This window comes from Schistocerca serialis, chromosome 1 (genome assembly GCF_023864345.2).
Source record: "Schistocerca serialis cubense isolate TAMUIC-IGC-003099 chromosome 1, iqSchSeri2.2, whole genome shotgun sequence".
In the NCBI taxonomy this organism is placed as follows: Eukaryota; Metazoa; Arthropoda; class Insecta; order Orthoptera; family Acrididae; genus Schistocerca; species Schistocerca serialis.
In genome coordinates this window covers 681171254-681192677 of record NC_064638.1, presented here as the reverse complement: position 1 = coordinate 681192677, position 21424 = coordinate 681171254, and the positions used below count along the sequence as shown (strand labels likewise).

The 21424-nt window shown below is 44.9% G+C and overlaps 1 protein-coding gene across 1 annotated transcript in view; it reads right to left on the bottom strand.

The window, feature by feature from the left end:
- Positions 1–21424, bottom strand: part of LOC126424363 (cadherin-89D) — a 253872-nt gene that overhangs the window by 17441 nt on the left and 215007 nt on the right. Inside the window, exons 20-24 of the mRNA XM_050087256.1 lie at positions 19761–19897; positions 13811–14032; positions 4011–4099; positions 737–820; positions 555–623 (exon numbers count right to left, since the gene is read on the bottom strand). Of these exons, the coding sequence (XP_049943213.1) occupies positions 555–623; positions 737–820; positions 4011–4099; positions 13811–14032; positions 19761–19897 (601 nt within the window). The remainder of the gene's footprint in view (positions 1–554; positions 624–736; positions 821–4010; positions 4100–13810; positions 14033–19760; positions 19898–21424) is intronic.

Genomic DNA, 21424 nt, shown 5'->3' with positions numbered 1-21424 from the left:
AACAGCTGTTGACGGTTTTGTTCCCTGTACGTCTTCTCATGAAATACAGTGGATGTGTCGGAACCCCTGCGGATTCGCCCCCAGGCCGTCAGAGTGGAAGGCTGGCGCGCTACCATCGAGCGTGCGGGCTGCCTTCGATACATCGAGATCTGCGACAGGCAAAGCATTCGCGATCATGCGTTGTCCAGAGCATCCGGCAACAGGGCAATCCCGCGGCTAATCGTAGCGCGTGGCACCAAGTTTAAAAAACGTGCGTTGTCGACCTACACAAAATTAGTAATTTGAGTTCCTACTGGCATCAGCTATCCAGGGTTAAAATTTCGTGACACAATTTTTCTCCACTCTGTATATTTTTTTACCTCTGTTTGCTTATCCTTCTACGTCTGTGCTAAGTAGCATATGTATTTAAGTTTCATAGAGCTATCTATAGCTAGACTACAGTTTTCTTGCCGTCAGCTACAACGTCACTTGCCATTCTTTGCGTTGGAACATATTTCTGTTGCACGTCTATCTTCGGTTTTTCTTTACGAGACGATTACAAAGAAATTACTTACTTTTGCAATGTGTCCATATCAATGACGGCGTTCATATGGGGGTCGACAGCATACAAGTACAAATCGGTCCTGCTAACAGAAGAAATATTACATGTACACTGTATGCGCACACTCTAATGTAAGAGAAAAAACACAATTGTGCGCCAGCAGTCGCTAATGGGACACAGCGCTGCGCTACGCACCCTGAGACGATCTCGCTGTCCCGTCCCATGTGCGGCTCCAGCTTGCGCACTCGCACGTCGAGCCCCGTCGCGTTGTACAGCGCCCTGTGCACAACACAACAACAGTAAACCTCCGCACTGCAGCACCATCATAAAAACAACAACAACAACACTCATATCTGTTTCCTGAAATAAACAATTTGAAAGCACTAGAAGGCAATTCGAAAGTCTCTACATGCGAACGGGTACTAACAGGTACTATTGGATGCTAATGCTACGGTTACTCTCGCGTCGTTCTTCGTTACCCCGACGCGGTGTGGGTGGCTCCTTCTTGCTCTCCAGTACCGCTATAGAAGAGAAAGGCTTCGGAGAAACCTGCTTTACAGAAAAGAGATTCTTATCACGTTACCTGAGACTACACTAGATGCGATAATTCCCAATAGCCTTTGTCCCATCTATCTGACCTGGAATACAGCTTTCGCCGTCAGATGCTCTTACGCTAAATTCAGTTCTTAGAGGCTCCTTTCAATTTCTGTCATACCATTCCAAGTTCTCCCGTGATGTGATCACTCTGCCATGCAAACGTGTGTTTCGTAACACCTCAGAAGTTGGACATTTACCTACATTCATAATAAACGACGGCAGTCCATTCTTTGAGACCCAGTGAGTCATTTTATTCGACTAACCTATCTTTGTCACAAACAGAAGCATTAAGCTATAATGTTACCAGTCGTTGTACAATTTAGAAATGCTTTTGGCACATCAGAGGCCTGTATGTCTACTGTGTAAAAAATGGTTCAAATGGCTCTGAGCACTATGGGACTTAGCATCTTAGGTCATCAGTCCCCTAGAACTTAGAACTACTTAAACCTAACTAACCTAAGGACATTACACACATCCATGCCGGAGGCAGGATTCGAACCTGAGACCGTAGCAGTCCCGCGTTTCCAGACTGAAGCGCCTAGAACCGCACGGCCACCACGGCCGGCTCAACAGTGTAAATGTAGTGGTTTGTGTGATACAATAACAGGCCTAAATCCCACGATACACAAATATAAATCAAAGATAAAAATGAGCATATGAGAAATCTGGGTAAACAGAAGTAAATAATCTTATACCTCAGTACCATAGTATCTGATTACAAATATGAACTGAGTATGCCTAGTAATAAACGTTTACCACTTCATAGTTAACATTAAAGTAAGCAGTAAAAGCACTGATTATATCTACGACTATCGAAATAATTATGATAACTTAGGTAGACTAATGTTTCCTTCTTACAATAGCTCTCGCTCTCTCTCTCTCTCTCTCTCTCTGTCTCTAATTCACGCCACACTCTGTGTCTTTTTCCTCATCGACTGTCCATTAGACATTCCGCTCAATCTTGCCAAAATCTGTAACTTTATGTGTACGTTATTTTACAGTGTCACCAAACTGAAGAAAAAAAAACAGTCGTGGTCTGTTGTTGCGCTCTCCATTGCCTTCTCTTGTATTACGATTCAGTCACATTCAGTGGTTAGCACACTGGACTCGCATTCGGGAGGACGACGGTTCAATCCCGCGTCCGCCCATCCTGATTTAGGTTTTCCGTGATTTCCCTAAATCGCTCCAGGCAAATGCCGGGATGGTTCCTTTGAAAGGGCACGGCCGAATTCCTTCCCCGTCCTTCGCTAATCCAATGAGACCGATGACCTAGCTGTTTGCTCTCTTCCCCCAACCAACCCCAATCAGTCACCTTCAACTGAGCCGCGCACCGCCTCATATCGACGCCTGATGAGAGTGGCCAGAGACAGCGTTGTTGCACCGCGGTCTTTGCCGGGGCTTGGTTCAAATGGCTCTGAGCACTAAGGGACTTAACATCTGAGGTCATCAGTCCCCTAGAACTTAGAACTATAGAAACCTAACCAACCTAAGGACATCACACACATCTATGCCCGAGGCAGGTTTCGAACCTGCGTCCGTAGCAGCAGCGCGGTTCCAGAATGAAGCGCCTAGAACCGCTCGGCCACAGTGGTCGGTTGCCAGAGTTACATTGGAAGTGCATAAACAGGAGAAGTGAGGATTTAATGCCGCAAAGCGCAGCTGGTGTGGAAAGGGCACAGACGCAGCATGACGAAAGGTGTTATCGAGCAGTCTCGTCCGGCAGCGTGTTGCGTCGCTTGCATTGAAGATTTCTGCCAGACAGGGCTTAATCTTGGCTACAAGAGGCCAAGGCATATTCACTCTTGATATTCGATTTATTACGATAAGCCTATTAAGCATCTGATTTTACATAAACTGATAGTATTTGTAACTCACGACTCTTAGTAATCCGTTCTGTACGTTGTAGTCAAGTGGCCCGTTGGCACTAGTAGTATTCGTAGCTCGTAAGGCACTGACACCACCTGTACGGAGCCGAGCTTATTTGGTGTGTTGTTTGGATGCCCTTGCTACAGAGGAGCTCATAAAGAGTCGTTCTTTCTTTTCAAACCTTTCTGTCTATCAATATCATTAGTAATCAAGTGTTTAACGCTGTGATTAAAGTGAGTTACTTTATTCTTATATTGATTTTAAACTACTTTGATAATTAAAATGGCTTAGTTTAAGTTGTAACCTTAATGGTCAAGATCTTTAATGTACCTTTTTATTTAATTTTATTTGAAAGCTGAGTCAGAGTACTTTGTTTGAATTGTTTCAAATTAAATCCAATATTTTTTTAAATATTGTACCAAATTTCATATGTGGAGACTTCTGGAAAATAAAACCAATTATTGTATTAATATCTTACTCTAATAGAGCCCAATACCTACCGCTCACTGCTGCGTGCAGTTGCTACCGTGAAAATATGTTCACCATGTCAAAATGAGCATACAGTGATGCGGTATTTCATTTCCAATCAGATCTTATCATTTACTATAATGTTTTATCTTTATAAACTTCAGCTGACCAATCAAAAACACGATTCCGTGCAAAGAAGATGGGATCGTAAAACAATTTTTTTTCCATACCCTTAACACAACAAGTACTATAATCATTCACGTATAGCATTGGGTTGCTACAAATATTTTAGGTATGTCTCGAATGAAATCGGCAAGTATCAGCAGTTGTATCGTATTATCATACGCTACGCTCCATTCCACCTAAGTTCTCGCAGTCTCTCACCTCCTGTTGAAGTGGGGGATTCATACCATCGTCCTCGACCCCGTCGCGTACCTAACGCGTAAGCTTTCATAGATAACGCCTTTCACACTGTAGCCGATATTTTGTCTGCTTAAATGAAATGGAAAGTTAGTTGTTCGCGCTTATTGGAACTTACGTGGTGATGTTCTCAACGTTCTTCTCTACCATTGTGGGCTTCGTAGCGACGACCATGATTACTTGCTTGTCATCTTCCAAGACGTATACCTGAAACAAATCGATAAACGGCTCTAAAACAATAGAATTTGCATATTTTCTTTACTGTCAAACTTTCTCTCACACGACTTGTAATCAGGCATCAACAATCGTTTTATGACTCAGTGATACAAGTAACAATAAAATTGTATGTAATACAAATAATGACATTTAAAATATAAAAAAAAAAATAAAAACAGGAGAATACAGTTAAATATCACTGTGAACTGGCATAGGTTACTGTTGATATGTTTCAGGAAGTTAACAAGCGGTTCCTCGCAATGACCCAATCCAGAAACGTTCCTGCTTTTGACCTGCCTCCCCTCCCCCCCCCGGCGAAAAAATATTTTTCGTAGCTCCTTAGTTGTTAGTGGAGGTTGCCGTTGCACATGAAGTAACTTGATTTGAGACAGCCATGGAATAGTTTTGTTACACAGGGGTGCCGATTAACCTCTATTTATACTCTTATTGGCTACGTTCAAATCATCTACTCAATCTCCAGCTACTTGTCAGCATTCAGTTCACTTTAGCATTCAGTTTGCTGTGAAAGTAAAGAAAGATAAAGTGCTATCCTTCCAGGACTTGCTGGACACGAAGAATGTTGCGATCATGGACAGTAACATGTATCACGAAACGTAAGCGCACAGATAGGTGTTTACGTAAGTTCTCAAAACATCGTTGGAGTCAAAATCGGAGCAGGACCAATGCATTTCTGACACGTGCGAGAAGAATATGTCAGTCGTGACACATCGGACACGGGATACACAACTTGGAAAGCCTTGTGAGAAGGGACGGATATTCTGCGGATGAGGCCAAGATATCTTCAATTCGAAAATTTCGGGCGCGGACTCAGTTCCGTACATTCCCAAGGTGACGGAACAGAATCGGTGGAGTACTCAAAAATCACGACATATAGTACACAGACCGATCAAAAACACCAGTGTGTGCCTCAGTATCTGCCAGTAACACATGGGAGCCACTCGCAGAATCAGACTTATAGCGATAGCATGTATCTGCAGCAAGATGAATATGGGAACAACGGACGATGCGATTACATCACTATCACGGATTGAAATTGACTTTGAATGCAAGAAGAGATGAAGCAATAAGTCATGACTCAGCACATATTTGGTGATGTGGAACCTTGTGTAAAGAAAGGAATTACTAACCCGTTTGTTTCGAGAAGGCGTTGGGATCTACAAGCACGTAAGAATGACAACAACAACGAGAATAAATGTTGGATTTCTGTCTAGAGAGCGTCAGGATCGCACACAATCAGTCGGAAGGCCGTAGAAGAGTTCAGTCACGAGAACTTGTTACCTCCACCCACAAGCTCTACGTCAGTTCATGACGAGCAACGTAGGGTAAATGTTTGTGACCCCTTCCCTGGCGAAACTTACGGACATCAATAAATCAACCATTGGCCGAAGAACTCGAAACGGACGCTCCCAGGCAATATGTCAATAATGTTTCCATAAATCAGGGTAGGAAAACATTAATACCATATAGTTCCAGAATTTCCAACCATAAGGACCGATAGGATCTGATAAATAGCCGTTTGGAAAAAAGTTTAATGTAAAGGTTTTCTGCGAGGAACAATTAGATTGGTTTTGACGTGTTTCTACCATCTAAATCTGCATCTACATGACTACCCCGCGATTCACATTTAAGTGCCTGGCAGAGGGATCATCAAACTAGTTTCAATACGTTTCCCTACCGTTCCACTCTCGAGCAGCGCGCAGGAACAACGAACACTTAAATCTTTTCGTACGAGCCTGGATTTCTCTTATTTTATTACGATGATCATTCCTCCCCATGTAGGTGGGAATCAACAAAATATTTCCACGCTCGGAAGAAAAGGTTAGTGATTGGAATTTAGAGAAAAGATATCGCCTCACTGAAAAACCCGAATGTTCATCAACGTGCAACATCACTGGTCAAGGTTAAAGAAAGGCGTAAGAATTGATGGCAAAAGAGCAGGAAGGCCTGGAATGCAAGGACTCCTACAAGTAATATTGTAGTCGATATGAAGATATTGCTGTAGTAAATAGTAAGTAAACCATTACAAATAACTCTCACATGAACAGTTAACCAGTAGTCGCCGAGTTCCAATTACCCACAACTTGTCCAACAAATCTCCTTGTGACGCACAATAAACATATAGAGCTCTGCTGTACGTATAATTAGAAGTCAAATGCAAACGAGATACACTCCTGGAAATTGAAATAAGAACACCGTGAATTCATTGTCCCAGGAACGGGAAACTTTATTGACACATTCCTGGGGTCAGATACATCACATGATCACACTGACACAACCACAGGCACATAGACACAGGCAACAGAGCATGCACAATGTCGGCACTAGTACAGTGTATATCCACCTTTCGCAGCAATGCAGGCTGCTATTCTCCCATGGAGACGATCGTAGAGATGCTGGATGTAGTCCTGTGGAACGGCTTGCCATGCCATTTCCACCTGGCGCCTCAGTTGGACCAGCGTTCGTGCTGTACGTGCAGACCGCGTGAGACGACGCTTCATCCAGTCCCAAACATGCTCAATGGGGGACAGATCCGGAGATCTTGCTGGCCAGGGTAGTTGACTTACACCTTCTAGAGCACGTTGGGTGGCACGGGATACATGCGGACGTGCATTGTCCTGTTGGAACAGCAAGTTCCCTTGCCGGTCTAGGAATGGTAGAACGATGGGTTCGATGACGGTTTGGATGTACCGTGCACTATTCAGTGTCCCCTCGATGACCACCAGTGGTGTACGGCCAGTGTAGGAGATCGCTCCCCACACCATGATGCCGGGTGTTGGCCCTGTGTGCCTCGGTCGTATGCAGTCCTGATTGTGGCGCTCACCTGCACGGCGCCAAACACGCATACGACCATCATTGGCACCAAGGCAGAAGCGACTCTCATCGCTGAAGACGACACGTCTCCATTTGTCCCTCCATTCACGCCTGTCGCGACACCACTGGAGGCGGGCTGCACGATGTTGGGGCGTGAGCGGAAGACGGCCTAACGGTGTGCGGGACCGTAGCCCAGCTTCATGGAGACGGTTGCGAATGGTCCTCGCCGATACCCCAGGAGCAACAGTGTCCCTAATTTGCTGGGAAGTGGCGGTGCGGTCCCCTACGGCACTGCGTAGGATCCTACGGTCTTGGCGTGCATCCGTGCGTCGCTGCGGTCCGGTCCCAGGTCGACGGGCACGTGCACCTTCCGCCGACCACTGGCGACAACATCGATGTACTGTGGAGACCTCACGCCCCACGTGTTGAGCAATTCGGCGGTACGTCCACCCGGCCTCCCGCATGCCCACTATACGCCCTCGCTCAAAGTCCGTCAACTGCACATACGGTTCACGTACACGCTGTCGAGGCATGCTACCAGTGTTAAAGACTGCGATGGAGCTACGTATGCCACGGCAAACTGGCTGACACTGACGGCGGCGGTGCACAAATGCTGCGCAGCTAGCGCCAATCGACGGCCAACACCGCGGTTCCTGGTGTGTCCGTTGTGCCGTGCGTGTGATCATTGCTTGTACAGCCCTCTCGCAGTGTCCGGAGCAAGTATGGTGGGTCTGACACACCGGTGTCAATGTGTTCTTTTTTCCATTTCCAGGAGTGTAGATGGAAAAAAGTAAGTAAACTGTTTATTATTTCAGAACAAATCGCCATTAACCATGGACCTTAGCGTTGGCGGGGATGCTTAATTTTCCCGACGGCATGCAGCTTTACTGTACGGTTAAATGATGATGGCGTTGTCTTGGGAAAAATATTCCGGAGGTAAAATAGTCCCCCATTCGGATCTCCGGGCGGAGACTAGTAGGAGGACGTCATTATCAGGAGAAACAAAACTGGATTTCTACGAAAGGGAGCGTAGAATGTTAGATCCCTTAATCGGGCATATAGGTTAGAAAATTTAAAAAGGGAACTGGATAGGTTGAAGTTAGATACAGTGGGAGTTAGTGAAGTTCGGTGGCTGGTCGTATGAATGCATGAGGTAGGGATAACTCAGAAGTGGCTTTAATAACGCGTAAGAAAATAGCAATGCGGGTAATCTACTATGAACAGCATAGTGATCGCCTTATCACAGCCAAGATAGACACGAAGCCCATTCCTACCTCACTAGTACACGTTTATATGCCAACAGGCCCACTTGATGATGAAGAGACCGAAGAAATATATGACGAGATAAAAGAAATTATTCAGATACACAAAGGAGACAAATATTTAATTGTGATGGGCGACTGGCATTCGATAGTAGGAAAAGAAAGAGAAGAAAATGGTAGATGAATATGGATTCGGGGAAAGGAATGAAAGAGGAACCCGCCCGGTAGAATTTTGCACAGAAATTAATTTAGTCATCACTAACACTTGGTCTAAGAAACCTAAAAGAATTTAATATATGTTGAAGAGACCTGGAGACACTGGAAGGTTTCAGATTCATTATATAATGGTACGTCAGAGACTTAGGAACCAGATTTTAAACCGTGAGACATTTTCAGGGGCAGTTGTGGGCTCTGACCGAAATTTATTGGTTATGAAATGTAGATTAAAACTGAATAATTGGAAAACAGTACGAAATTAAGGAGATGGGACCTGGATAAGCTGAAAGAACCAGAGGTTGCTGAGAGTTTCAGGTGGGGCATTAGGCAACGGTGGATTAAAACAGGGGAAATGAATACGGCAGCAGACGAATGGGTAGTTTAAAGAGGTGAAATAGTCAAGGCAACAGAGGATGAAATAGGTAAAAAGCGAAGGACTGATAGAAATCCTTGGATAACACAAAAGATATTGAGTTTAATGGATGAAAGGAGAAAATATAAAAATGCAGTATATGAAACAGACTACCAACGTTTAAAAAATGAGATTGACAGGAAGTGCAAAATGGCTAAGCAGGAATGGCTAGAGTGAAAATGTAAGGGTCTAAAAACATATTTCGCTGGCGGAAAAACAGATACCGCCTATAGGAAGATTAAAGCAGTCCTTGGAGAAGACAGAAGCGGTTGAATTAACATCAAGAGCTCTAATGGAAAACCATTTCTAAAGAAGGAAGAGAAAGCTGAAAGGTGGAAGGCGTGTATAGAGGGTCTATGTAAGGGAGTCAAACTTGAAGGCAGTATTGTAGAAAGAGAAGTTGGACGTAGATGAAGACTAAATGGAAGATATGATCCTGCGAGTATAATCTGACAGAACTCCGAAAGACCTAAGTCGGAACAAGACCCCGTGAGTAGACGATACTCCGTCAGAACTACTGATGGCCTTGGGAGAGCCATCTGGTGCACAAGATGACTGAGGCAGGGGAAATACCCTCAGGCTTCAAGAAGAATATTATAATTCCAGTCGAAAGAAAACAGCTGGTGACAAATGTGAAAATTATCGAACTATCAGTTTAATAAGCCACGTTTTCAAAATACTAATACGAACTCTTTACAGAATAATGGGAAAACTGCTAGAATCCGACCTCGGGGAAGATTGAATTCCGGGGAATTGTAGGAACATGCAAAACAATACTGATCCTACGACGTATCTTCGAAGAAAGGTTAAGGAAAGGTAATGATGATGATGTTATTTGGTTTGTGGGGCGCTCAACTGCGCGGTTATGAGGCCCGTACAAATTTCCCTTTCTTTGATAATCACTTTTCCCGAATGATAAGTACAATACAAACACCCAGTCCCCGGGCGGAGAAAATCCCCGACCCGGCAGGGAATCGAACTTAGGACACCGTGATCCAGAAGCAGCAAAGCTAGACCACGAGCTGCGGACCTAAAGGAAAGGCAAACCTATGATTACAGCATATGTAGACTTAGAGAATGGTTTTGACAATGTTGATTGAAATACTCTCTTTGAAATTACGAAGGTTGCAGGGGTAAAAATACAGGACGCGAAAGGTTATTTACAACTTGAACAGAAACCAGACGGCAGTTGTAAGAGGAGAGTGGCATGAAAGGGAAGCAGTGGTTGAGGAGGAAGAGAAACAGGGTTGTAGCCTATCCCCGATGTTATTCAGTCTGTACATTGAACAAGCAGTGAAGCAAACCAAAGACAAATTTGGAGTAGGAGTTAAAATTCAGGGAAAAGAAATAATTCTGTCAGAGACATCGAAGGACTTGGAAGAGCAGCTTAATGGAAATGACATTCTCTTTAAAGGAGCGTATAAGATGAAATTCAGGAAAAGCAAAACAAGGAAAATGAAATGTAGTCGAAGTAAATCAGGTGGTGCTAAGGGTATCAACGTAGAAAACTAGACGCTTAAGGTGGTAGTAAAGTTTTCATATTTGAGTAGCAAAATAACTCATGATGGCCGAAGTAGAGAGGATGTAAAACGAAAGCTGGCAATGGCAAGAAATGCGTTTCTGAAGAAGAGAAATTTGTTAACTTGAATATAGATTTAAGTGTCAGGAAGTCCTTTCTGAAAGTATTTGTATGGAGTGCAGCCATGTATGAAAGTGAAACATGGACGATAAATAGTTTAGACAAGAATGGAATAGAAGCTTTAGAAATGTTGTGTTTCAAAAGAATGTGTCCGCCCCGATAGCTGAGTGGTCAGCGCGAAGGACTGCCGTCCTACAGGCCCGGGTTCGATACCCGGCTGGGTCGAGGATTTTCTCCGCTCATGGATTGGGTGTTGTGCTGTCATCATCATCATTTCATCCCCATCCGGCGCGCAGGTCGCCCAATGAGGTGTGGAATGTAATAAGACCTGCACCAAGGCGTCCAGACCTGCCCCGCAAAGTACCTCCCGGCCAATGGCGCCAAACGCTCATTTCCATTTTCCACAGAAGAATGTTGAAGATTAGAGAGGTAGATCACGTAACTAGTGAGGAGGTACTGAATAGAGCTGGGGAGGCAAGAAATTTACGGCTCAACTTGACCAAAGGAAGGGATGGGCTGATAGGACACACTCTGAAACGACAAATTTAGTACTGGAGGGAAGTTTGTGGGTTAAAAATCGTAGAGGGAGACCAAGAGATGAATACAGTAAACAGATTCAGATGAGTGTAGGTTGCAGTAGTTATACGGAAATGAAGAAGGTGGCATAGGATAGAACAGCATGGAGAGCATCAAACAAGTCTCTTGAGTGAAGACCACCACAACAACAACCGTTAATAGTCTACATTTTTCCCGCTGTGACACAAGGCGGTCAATGTTTTAATGGAAGAAAGTTTGCGGTTGCTTACTAAACCATTATTGTAACCAGGCGCGCACCTCTTCGTCCGAAGAAAATCGACGATCACCAGTAGCTTTCTTCAGGGCTCCACAGATATGAAAGTTGTATGGGGAGAGATCAGGACCATATGGAGGATGTGTAAGGACTTCCAAGCGAAACTTCTGCAATGTAGTGGAAACACTCTGACAACAAAGTGCCCGTCCACGTGTTTGCAAGCTTGTATCGATTACACTGCTTAAGTTTCGCTGGAAAGCCCTTACACCTCCTCCGTACAGCCTCGATATCTCCCCATGCGATTTTCAAATTTCTGAAGCCTTGAAAACATTCCTGGCCGTCGATTTGTTTCGGACTAAGAGATGCATCATGGTTCCCTCGGCAACTACACACATTTTACGATGACAGTATTGACCGTGTTATCTAGCGCTAGACTGAATGGATTAACATTTATCGCGATTACTTTTGAGATAATAAACCGTTTGGTTATTTCTTTTCACATGTCTCATTTTCATTTGACTGGACTTATAAATCTGTGTTAGACATTGTATCCATGGTACTTTCCGGCATTCTATAGCCATTATTGACCAGTAACAATTAAGATTTTGTAATAAGTGTTGCGTAACTTGATGGTAGATCTCTGCAGTTGCAGATACGATGGTTACTAGTTGGAACTTCAAGAGCGATGCCGAGCGAGGCAGGGTAGTGGTAATACGATGGACTCGTTTCCAGGAGAAAGGGAGTTCGAATCACCGTCGGGCCGTGCAGATATAGGTTTTGTGAGATTTGTCAAAATCGCTTACCGTAATTGCTGGAATGGTTTCTTTCAAAGGGTACAACCTGTTACCGTCCCCATTCCCTGATGAAGTCGTCGCCTGGGCGTTAAACCCCAATCCCGTCAGAGAGCGGAAAATAACCTTGAAAATACCAAGTCCCACTACTGTTCCAAAGAACCCCCAAAAATTGAATTTTTTAAAGGTAACTTTCTACCACAATCACAAGAATACGTTGTTTACTTTGCCCTTTACGCCCGTAGCCACATAGGGAAGCTAGGAACTCGTTCAAACACTACTCGCCATTGAAATTGCTACACCACGAAGACGACGTGATACAGACGAGAAATTTAAGCTACTGGAAGAAGATGCTTTGATATGCAAGTGATTAGCTTTTCAGAGCATTCACACAAGGTTGGCGCCGGTGGCGACACCTACAACGTGCTGACATGAGGAAAGTTTCCAATCGATTTATCATACACAAACAGCAGTTGAAACATTGTTGTGATACCTCGTGTAAGGAGGAGAAATGCGTGCCATCCCGTTTCCGTCTTTGAAAAAGGTCGGATTGTAGCCTGTAGCGATTGCGGTTTATCGTATCGCGACATTACTGCTCGCGTCGGTCGAGATCCAATGACTGTTAGCAGAATATGGAATCGGTGGGTTCAGGAGGGTAATACGGAACGCCGTACTGGATCCCAACGGTCTCGTATCACTAGCAGTCGATATGACAGGCATCTTATCCGCATGGCTGTAACGGATCGGGCAGACACGTCTCGATCCCTGAGTCAACAGATGGGGACGTTTGCAAGACAACAATCATCTGCACGAACAGTTCGACGACGTTTGCAGCAGCATTGACTATCAGCTCGGAGACCATGGCTGCGGTTACCCTTGACGCTGCATCACAGTCAGGAGCGCCTGAGATGGTGTACCCAACGACGAACAGGGTGCACGAATGGCAAAACGTCATTTTTTGGGACGAATCCAGGTTCTGTTTACAGCGTCATGATGGTCGCATCCGAGTTTGTCGACATCGTGGTGAACGCACATTGGAAGCGCGTATTCGTCATCGCCATACTGGCGTATCACCCGGCGTGATGGTATGGGGTGCCATTGGTTACACGTCTCAGTCACCTCTTGTTGCCATTGACGGCACTTTGAACAGTGGACGTTATATTTCAGATGTGTTACGACGCGTGGCCCTAAGCTTCATTCGACCCCTGCGAAACCCTACATTTCAGCAGAATAATGCTCACCGCATGTTGCAGGTCCTGTGCGGGCGTTTCTGAATACAGAAAATGTTCGACTATTGCTCTGGCCAGCACATTCTCCAGATCTCTCACCAAATGAAAACGTCTGGTCAATGGTGGCCGAGCAACTGCCTCGTCACAATACACGTCACTACTCTTGATGAACTGTGGTATCGTGTTGAAGCTGTATGGGCAGCTGTACCTGTACACGCTATCCAAGCTCTGTTTGATTCAATGCCCAGGCGTATCAAGGCCGTTATTACGGCCAGATGTGGTTGTTCTGGGTACTGATTTCTCAGGATCTATGCACCCAAATTGCGTGAAAAAGTAATTACATGTCAGTTCTAGTATAATATATTTGTCCAACGAAAACCCGTTTATCATCTGATTTGTTCTTGGTGTAGCAATTTTAATGGCCAGTAGCGTAGTAAGAGAGATCCTGCTACAGGTATCAGCCGAAATGCTTTCCGAACACGCAGTGAGCAAAGGGAGGTACGGCGGTGGGGCGACGGCAGCGACACTCACGAGCACGTTGGCGATGGTGGAGCGGCCGTCGTCGGCGCCGCGGCGGTCGGTGGCCTTGACGTCGAAGCCGAAGACGCGCCCGGCGTCCCTGCGGAAGGAGGAGAGGGCGCGCACGCGGCCGCTGGCGGCGTCCACCGCGAAGCGCGCCTGCGGGCCCGAGCCGGCGCCGCCCAGCAGCGAGTAGCGCACCTCGCCGTTGGCGCCCTCGTCTGGGTCCTCCGCCTGCACAAGCCGTGCGCACACACCTCACCACCGCGCTCTGCACTATCCACGTGTGTAATCGCACAGGAATGCTGGCTGTCACACACCGAGGAGAAAATCCTCTATCTCCGTAAAAGGAGAAAATTGTAACAATCAGAAAAATGACCCCTGTAAGGAAAGTGTAGTACTCTCATAAAAGTATATTATCTCATAAAAGTATATTATCTTTAACAAAATGATGAGTTTATACATGTAAACATATTGAGCACAGTGATCATCACAAAGAACAGTAACGAAATTTTACATAGAAGAGTCTTGATAGCATAATATCACTTTTAGGTCGACTGCTCGACATCAGTGGATGGTATCCACAGTTCCTGCTCTGTGCTATCGCCTCCATAAGCCATTATTGGAGTACGTTCTGAAAATTACCCACATCTGGTGGAAATCTGCGCCCACTTATGAATGGAAGTGTTTTTATGCGATGAGGACTTTTCTACTTATTACACAAAAAAAAAAAAAACGCAACGGCCATGCCGCAGTGGATACACCAGTTCCCATGAGATCACCGAAGTTAAGCGCTGTCGGGCGTGGCCGGCACTTGGATGGGTGACCATCCAGCCGCCATGCGCTGTTGCCATTTTTCGGGGTGCACTCAGCCTCGTGATGCCAATTGAGGAGCTACTCGACCGAATAGTAATGGCTCCGGTCAAAGAAAACCATCATAACGACCGGGAGAGTGGTGTGCTGACCACATGCACTCCTATCCGCATCCTCAACTGAGGATGACACGGCGGTCGGATGGGCCCGATGGGCCCCTTGTGGCCTGAAGACGGAGTGCTTACACAAAAAAAAAAAAAAAACTACGCACCACGAAGGAATTATCCGAATGGAATACAAATCGGTAAATGTGGTGCACATGTAAGGAAAAATAAAGACGAGATGACATATTCATGGAAAGAGCAACTAAGCAAGCCTATAATGCGTTGACCAAAACCTGGCCTTTATGCAAGCAGTTATTCGGCTTAACTTTGACTGACAGATTTGTTGGTTGTCCTCCTGGGGGACATGGTGCCACATAATGTTGCGGGCTTTCAAAATAATATAATGTGATGGTGTGGCCCTCAACTACGTACCCTCAGAATCAGAGTTGAAATATTAAACGTTTTGGCTGGTTTCGTTGTCTAGGGGCTGGAATACGTAGTTCCCGCATTACAAGCCAAATACAGCTGAGTCTACAGGTTCAAATGGCTCTGAGCACTATGGGACTCAACTGCTGTGGTCATTAGTCCCCTAGAACTTAGAACTACTTAAACCTAACTAACCTAAGGACATCACACACACCCATGCCCGAGGCAGGATTCGAACCTGCGACCGTAGCAGCAGCGCGGCTCCGAACTGGAGCGCCTAGAACCGCACGGCCACCGCGGCCGGCTGAGTCTACAGTATACAATATGAATATACACATGAATCGAATGGTCGAAGGTTCCTATCACTCGGCAATTGCGAATTTTAAATGTAACATTTATAAATGATATATGAAAATTAAATAAAATCTACAGGTACTATTTTTAACGACTTTAAATGATGAGTATGATAACACAAGTACCTTTATGAATGCCGTTTATTACTGCAAACACTTATTGGTGTCGATGGTCCAGCAATTAAATAAAATATAAGTTGAACAACAGGGAAAAAACAGATTCCTACTTCAAGTAATTAGTTATGAACAACAACATAGCTTGCGAGATATTCACTTCTAAACGCATCCTACGTCTTCACTGCAGAAGTCGACACTACGAAATATTTCTGTCTCCCGCGACCACGCGCAAACTGCTCCACTCTCCAGGTCTTTTCTGCGACCGCCCGTCGCGCCTTCGCGTCCTGCACACTCTGTGTCCCGTCCAGTACTGATGCTCCTCCCCCACTTCCATACAGTCTCTCCACGTGTCCTTCTTGTAACGATCGCTGTGATTGGCTAGAGCCCTCCCGCCCTGTCTCCAAGCCAACACACACTCATAAACGTAATGAAAAACATTCGAAATATTGGATTTACATTTAAATAACTTGAAATTAAATAAATATTCCTACGGCTGGACCATAAACACACTCTAACACACATTATTAAATACATAACCAAATTAAATAAACATATATCAAAGGAATAGAACCGAAGGTAGGCCAGTAGCCTACTGTCTCTGTGGTTTCTAAAACGTAGTAAATATTTAACCAATTTCTTCATGAATAGTATACATCGGATATAGACAAAGACACAGACGAATACATATATTTATAAGCATGCTGCTACCCTTTTGTCCGCAGCTCGTGGTCGTGCGGTAGCGTTCTCGCTTCCCACGCCCGGGTTCCCGGGTTCGATTCCCGGCGGGGTCAGGGATTTTCTCTGCCTCGTGATTAATGGGTGTTGTGTGATGTCCTTAGGTTAGTTAGGTTTAAGTAGTTCTAAGTTCTAGGGGACTGATGACCATAGATGTTAAGTCCCACAGTGCTCAGAGCCATTTGAACCATTTTTTTGCTACCGTTTTTCGTCCACGAGAGTCAGAGGGCCATGGACACGGGTTCCTAGGTAGATGCCGTGTTTCTTGTCTTCCGCAATACGTTTGATACAGTTTCTCACAGTCGTTTAATGAACAAAGTAAGAGCATATGGACTAACACACCGATTGTGTGATTGGATTGAAGAGTTACTAGATAACAGAACGCAGCATGTCATTCTCAATGGAGAGAAGTCTTCCGAAGTAAGAGTGATTTCAGATGTGCCGAAAGGGAGTGTCGTAGGACCGTTGCTATTCACAATATATATAAATGACCTTGTGGGTAACATCGGAAGTTCACTGAGGCTTTTTTGCGGATGATGCTGTGGTATATCGAGAGGTTGTAACAATGGAAAATTGTACTGAAATGCAGGAGGATCTGCAACGAATTGACTCATGGTGCAGGGAATGGCAATTGAATCTCAATGTAGACAAGTGTAATGTGCTGCGAATACGTAGAAAGAAAGATCCTTCATGGTTCAAATGGTTCAAATGGCTCTGAGCACTATGGGACTTAACATTTGTGGTCATCAGTCCCCTAGAACTTAGAACTACTTAAACCTAACTAACCTAAGGACATCACACACATCCATGCCCGAGGCAGGATTCGAACCTACGACCGTAGCAGTCCCGTGGTTCCGGACTGAGCGCCTAGAACCGCGAGACCACCGCGGCCGGCAAAGATCCTTCATCATTTATCTACAATATAGCAGGTCAGCAACTGGAAGCAGTTAAATCCAGAAATTATCTGGGAGTAGGCGTTAGGAATGATTTAAAATGGAATGACCATATAAAATTAATCGTCGGTAAGCAGATGCCAGACTGAGATTCATTGGAAGAATCCTAAGGAAATGCAGTCCGAAAACAAAGAAGTAGGTTACAGTATACTTGTTCGCCCACTGTTTGAATACTGCTCACTGGTGTGGGATCCGTACCACATAGGGTTGATAGAAGAGAGAGAGAAGATCCAACGGAGAGCAGCGCGCTTCGTTACAGGATCATTTAGTAATCGCGAAAGCGTTACGGAGATGATAGATAAACTCCAGTGGAAGACTCTGCAAGAGAAACGCTCAGTAGCTCGGTACGGGCTTTTGATGGAGTTTCGAGAACATACCTTCACCGAAGAGTCTAGCAGTATATTGCTCCCTCCTACGTATATCTCGCGAAGAGACCATGAGGATAAAATCAGAGAGATTAGAGTACACACAGAGGCATAACGACAATCTTTCTTTCCACGAACAATACGAGACTGGAATAGAAGAGGGAATCGATAGAGGTACACAAGATACCCTCCGCTATACACCGTCAGGTGGCTTGCAGAGTATGGATGTAGATGTAGATGTTGATAGTAATGGGCCACTTTCATGTACTATTCAAGTTACATGCCTGTAATTATAGCAATTTTGATTTACACTAATAGCTTTCTAAAGACAAGTCGAGCGACAAAATCTGATGAACCGTTTATATTTTGGAAAGTCGTTGCTGGGTGTTACTTGTATAATTTATCGTCAGATACTAAACTTTAAACTAATAAAGATATTGAAAATCTGATTACACCATCAGAATCGTCGTGCAAATAATGGTAATGTACATGTTTCTTTTTGAGACATCATGATTCGTCTGGCTACTGTTTATTTCTGTACGAACTGTTAAATGTCTGCCATTAAGGTTTTACAAAGTCCGCCATCTTTGGCACTACCGGCATACAGATATCCTTCATCGACACAAAGCCCATTCCTCGACACAGCGTCAACATGGAATCCCCAGCCACGTGGTCGGTCTGGGCCACGCGCTGCGGCTACTACCCCTCTTGCTCCGGCTAACATTCGGCACCAGGCGGTCGCTGACGAGCCCCGGCTTGCCTAGCGGCCCGTGCGGTGGTCGAAAACTCCGAACTTAAAATATTTCCAGGGTGCCACAACTCGCCCGTTACCTCACACTGTCCAGTTGACGCATTAGTTCGTCAAAATCCTGAGCTGGTTGGTGGGCCTGCCCGTAATGTTCCACAAGTTCCCAGTTGGGTGAGACCCAGCGACCTTGATGGCCACTGTAGGATTTGGCAAGCACGAAGCCAAGCAGTAGAAACTCTCTCCGTACGCGGGCGGGCTTTATATTGCTGAAATGTAAGCCCAGGATGGCTTGCCATTAAGGGCAATAAAACGGGGCGTAGAATATCGTCAACAAACCATTGTGTTGTAACGATGCCGTGTGTGACAACCAAAGGAGTCCTTCTATGAAGAAAAATGGTACCCCAGATCATCACTCCCAGTTGTCAGGTCGTATTGCGAGCGCCAGTCATATTGATATCCTTCTGCTGTCCAGAGGGTCTCCAGACATGTATTCGTCCTGTAATCTTATTGACTGGAGTAGAATTGTCTTCAATGATGAGTCCCGCTTCAAATGGTTCAAATGGCTCTGAGCACTATGGAACTTAACTTCTGAGGTCATCAGTCCCCTAGAACTTAGAACTACTTAAACCTAACTAACCTAAGGCCATCACACACATCCATGCCCGACACAGTCGTCCACACGATAAGGTACTCACAAGGCAGTTTATAAAAGGCCAGAGGATGGCAACAGCAAACCGTCTCCATTGGCATCTGGATCTTGTCCATGAAAGAGCAAGGCGGAATTCCAGCTTTTCCCCAGTGCTTATAGTATGATTCTGACTATGAGTACCCAAACTGGAGAAGGTCTAAGGTAATTCATATGGTTTAAGCGGTAAGCTGACTTCTTAGAAAAGATGCATAACTATTTCATTCTGCATGCTGCATTGTGCTATTGGATGTAACATTACCTTTGTTTCCCGACGTTCGTCTACGAAGCTTATACGTGACTAGAGAATCGATATCTCATACTTACATACACTGACATTGTACTAACCTTTGTTATTTAACTTTTTCTTCAAAATACAAGTCAAACATCAAGAACTGCCAGTTGCAAATTTATATTTGAATTTATTTAACACGACATTTACTTTCTCAGTTTTCGGCTTGAATTATTCTGCAGAGTTTCTGTAGATCGTGTAGATTGTAAAGCAAGCCATCTCAGAATTTTGACATCCTATTTCATGTTGAATTGTTGAAGGCTTTCTGAGTGTCAAGAAATGTAATAGAACTTAAGGCATGTAAACAATGTGCACCAGACGACAGAATGAAATGATCTGTCAGTTGTCGCCCCTCGCCCCGCTCACAGTACCTTGACAGTGAGTATGTGGTGGCCGTAGGTGGTGGAGGTGGGGATGGCCGTCACCAGAGGTCTCCCGCTGCCCAGGAAGCGGGGCGAGTTGTCGTTCACGTCGCGAACCAGAACCACCACGCGGGCCTCGTCGTGACCTGCAGCACACAATTAGTCTTCTTCTCAATTAACGCTGACAGGAGTTGTTACTAGAACATGTTCATCCAAAGATCTTGAACTACGCAGTTTGCTATTGTGATAATTCGTTACACGTTGCATTAAAGTTTTTGTAAAAGACGAAACAGATTTTTGTGATTGTATCATTGGATTAATAATTACGAAACATCTAACAGACAACTATTTTTTTATATACTGAAGTTTGATTAGTAGTCTCAGGCACTGTTTATGGATTTGTCTGATCGTTTACGTGAATGGCAGTTTATTTTCTTTTCGAGTGTAGCTAGTTCTTAATTTCGGTTATTGGTTTTGTTTGTTTGTGCATTTCAAATATCCACATTATAGAATAACTAAGTTATGAATAACGTCTTGAATTTTGTATATATGTACACCAAAAGAAAACAAAATCAAAGCCCATTTACACTGCCGCGTGATCGGTCCATGCATCTGCAAGTAATTTATAATAATAACCTGCAATAGTTCAAGGCTTACTATGCTGACGATCTTTTACCTACAGTGCGTAAAGGGCAAACTCTTGTACGTGATAAGCCATTACAAACGCCTGAATACCAGTTACAAGTTACATTGCCAGGTCTACGATTGCATCATCTCTGGACATAATCAAAGATCGTTGAATAATGATTACACCATTCATCGATGCTGTTTACATGTAAGATCGAGTGAGGCTATTAAAGCAACTGTTAATGAACCCGACGTATCTGATTTTTCTCCCATTTAGTTTTTCCTCATTTTCGTGTATACCTGCGTCTAGCAATTTTTAAACATATGTCGTGCGAGCTAACTCCTACATTAGGATAATGGATTCAGAGAACAATTGAGATAAACGTTTTTATGGGAACATCTTACCATGTGGCGAACGTGTCTTCAGGGCCTAAAACAACAGAAACACAAGACTGTAGCAACGATAGCTGATAGTATTTCAAAGGAGATCAACAAGAGTGCGCCAGCTCTCGCCTCTGCTTGGCATCATGGCAGCAAAAGGAGAATGTGCCAGCCTAGAACAGTTGAAAACAGGAGCATCGCCAGGCTAGATGTAAACTAGAAGGCTCCAAGCCCGCGGCCCATCCGCTTAGTCTTCACTCAACTTGGTTGCACGAGAAAGAGGGTGAATAAACGTCGTTAGCTTGATGGAACTTGCCAGACGCGACCTATGCTACCTCGCCCCGTGACAAAGCCACACGCTCAACACGTGTAGCCGCACGGCTGTCACTCGGCTGTATCCACTTGGTCACAGGGTGGGAGGGTGCCGAGTACGCAGGCGTGATGCGGTTCCTTTACTGAGTACTGCGAGCCGCAGCGTAGCGTGGTACGGCCACGTGCTCGTCCGCGCGAAGACGAGAGAGTGAACTGTCGGCCGAGTGAAGCCGAGTCGCCTGAAAAGGGAAGCGAGGGGAACGAGAGCCGCTCACGCGCCAGCGCCACGCGGACGCACTGCTCACAAGGGAACCTCCCCATCGCACCCCCTTCAGATTTAGTTATAACTTGGC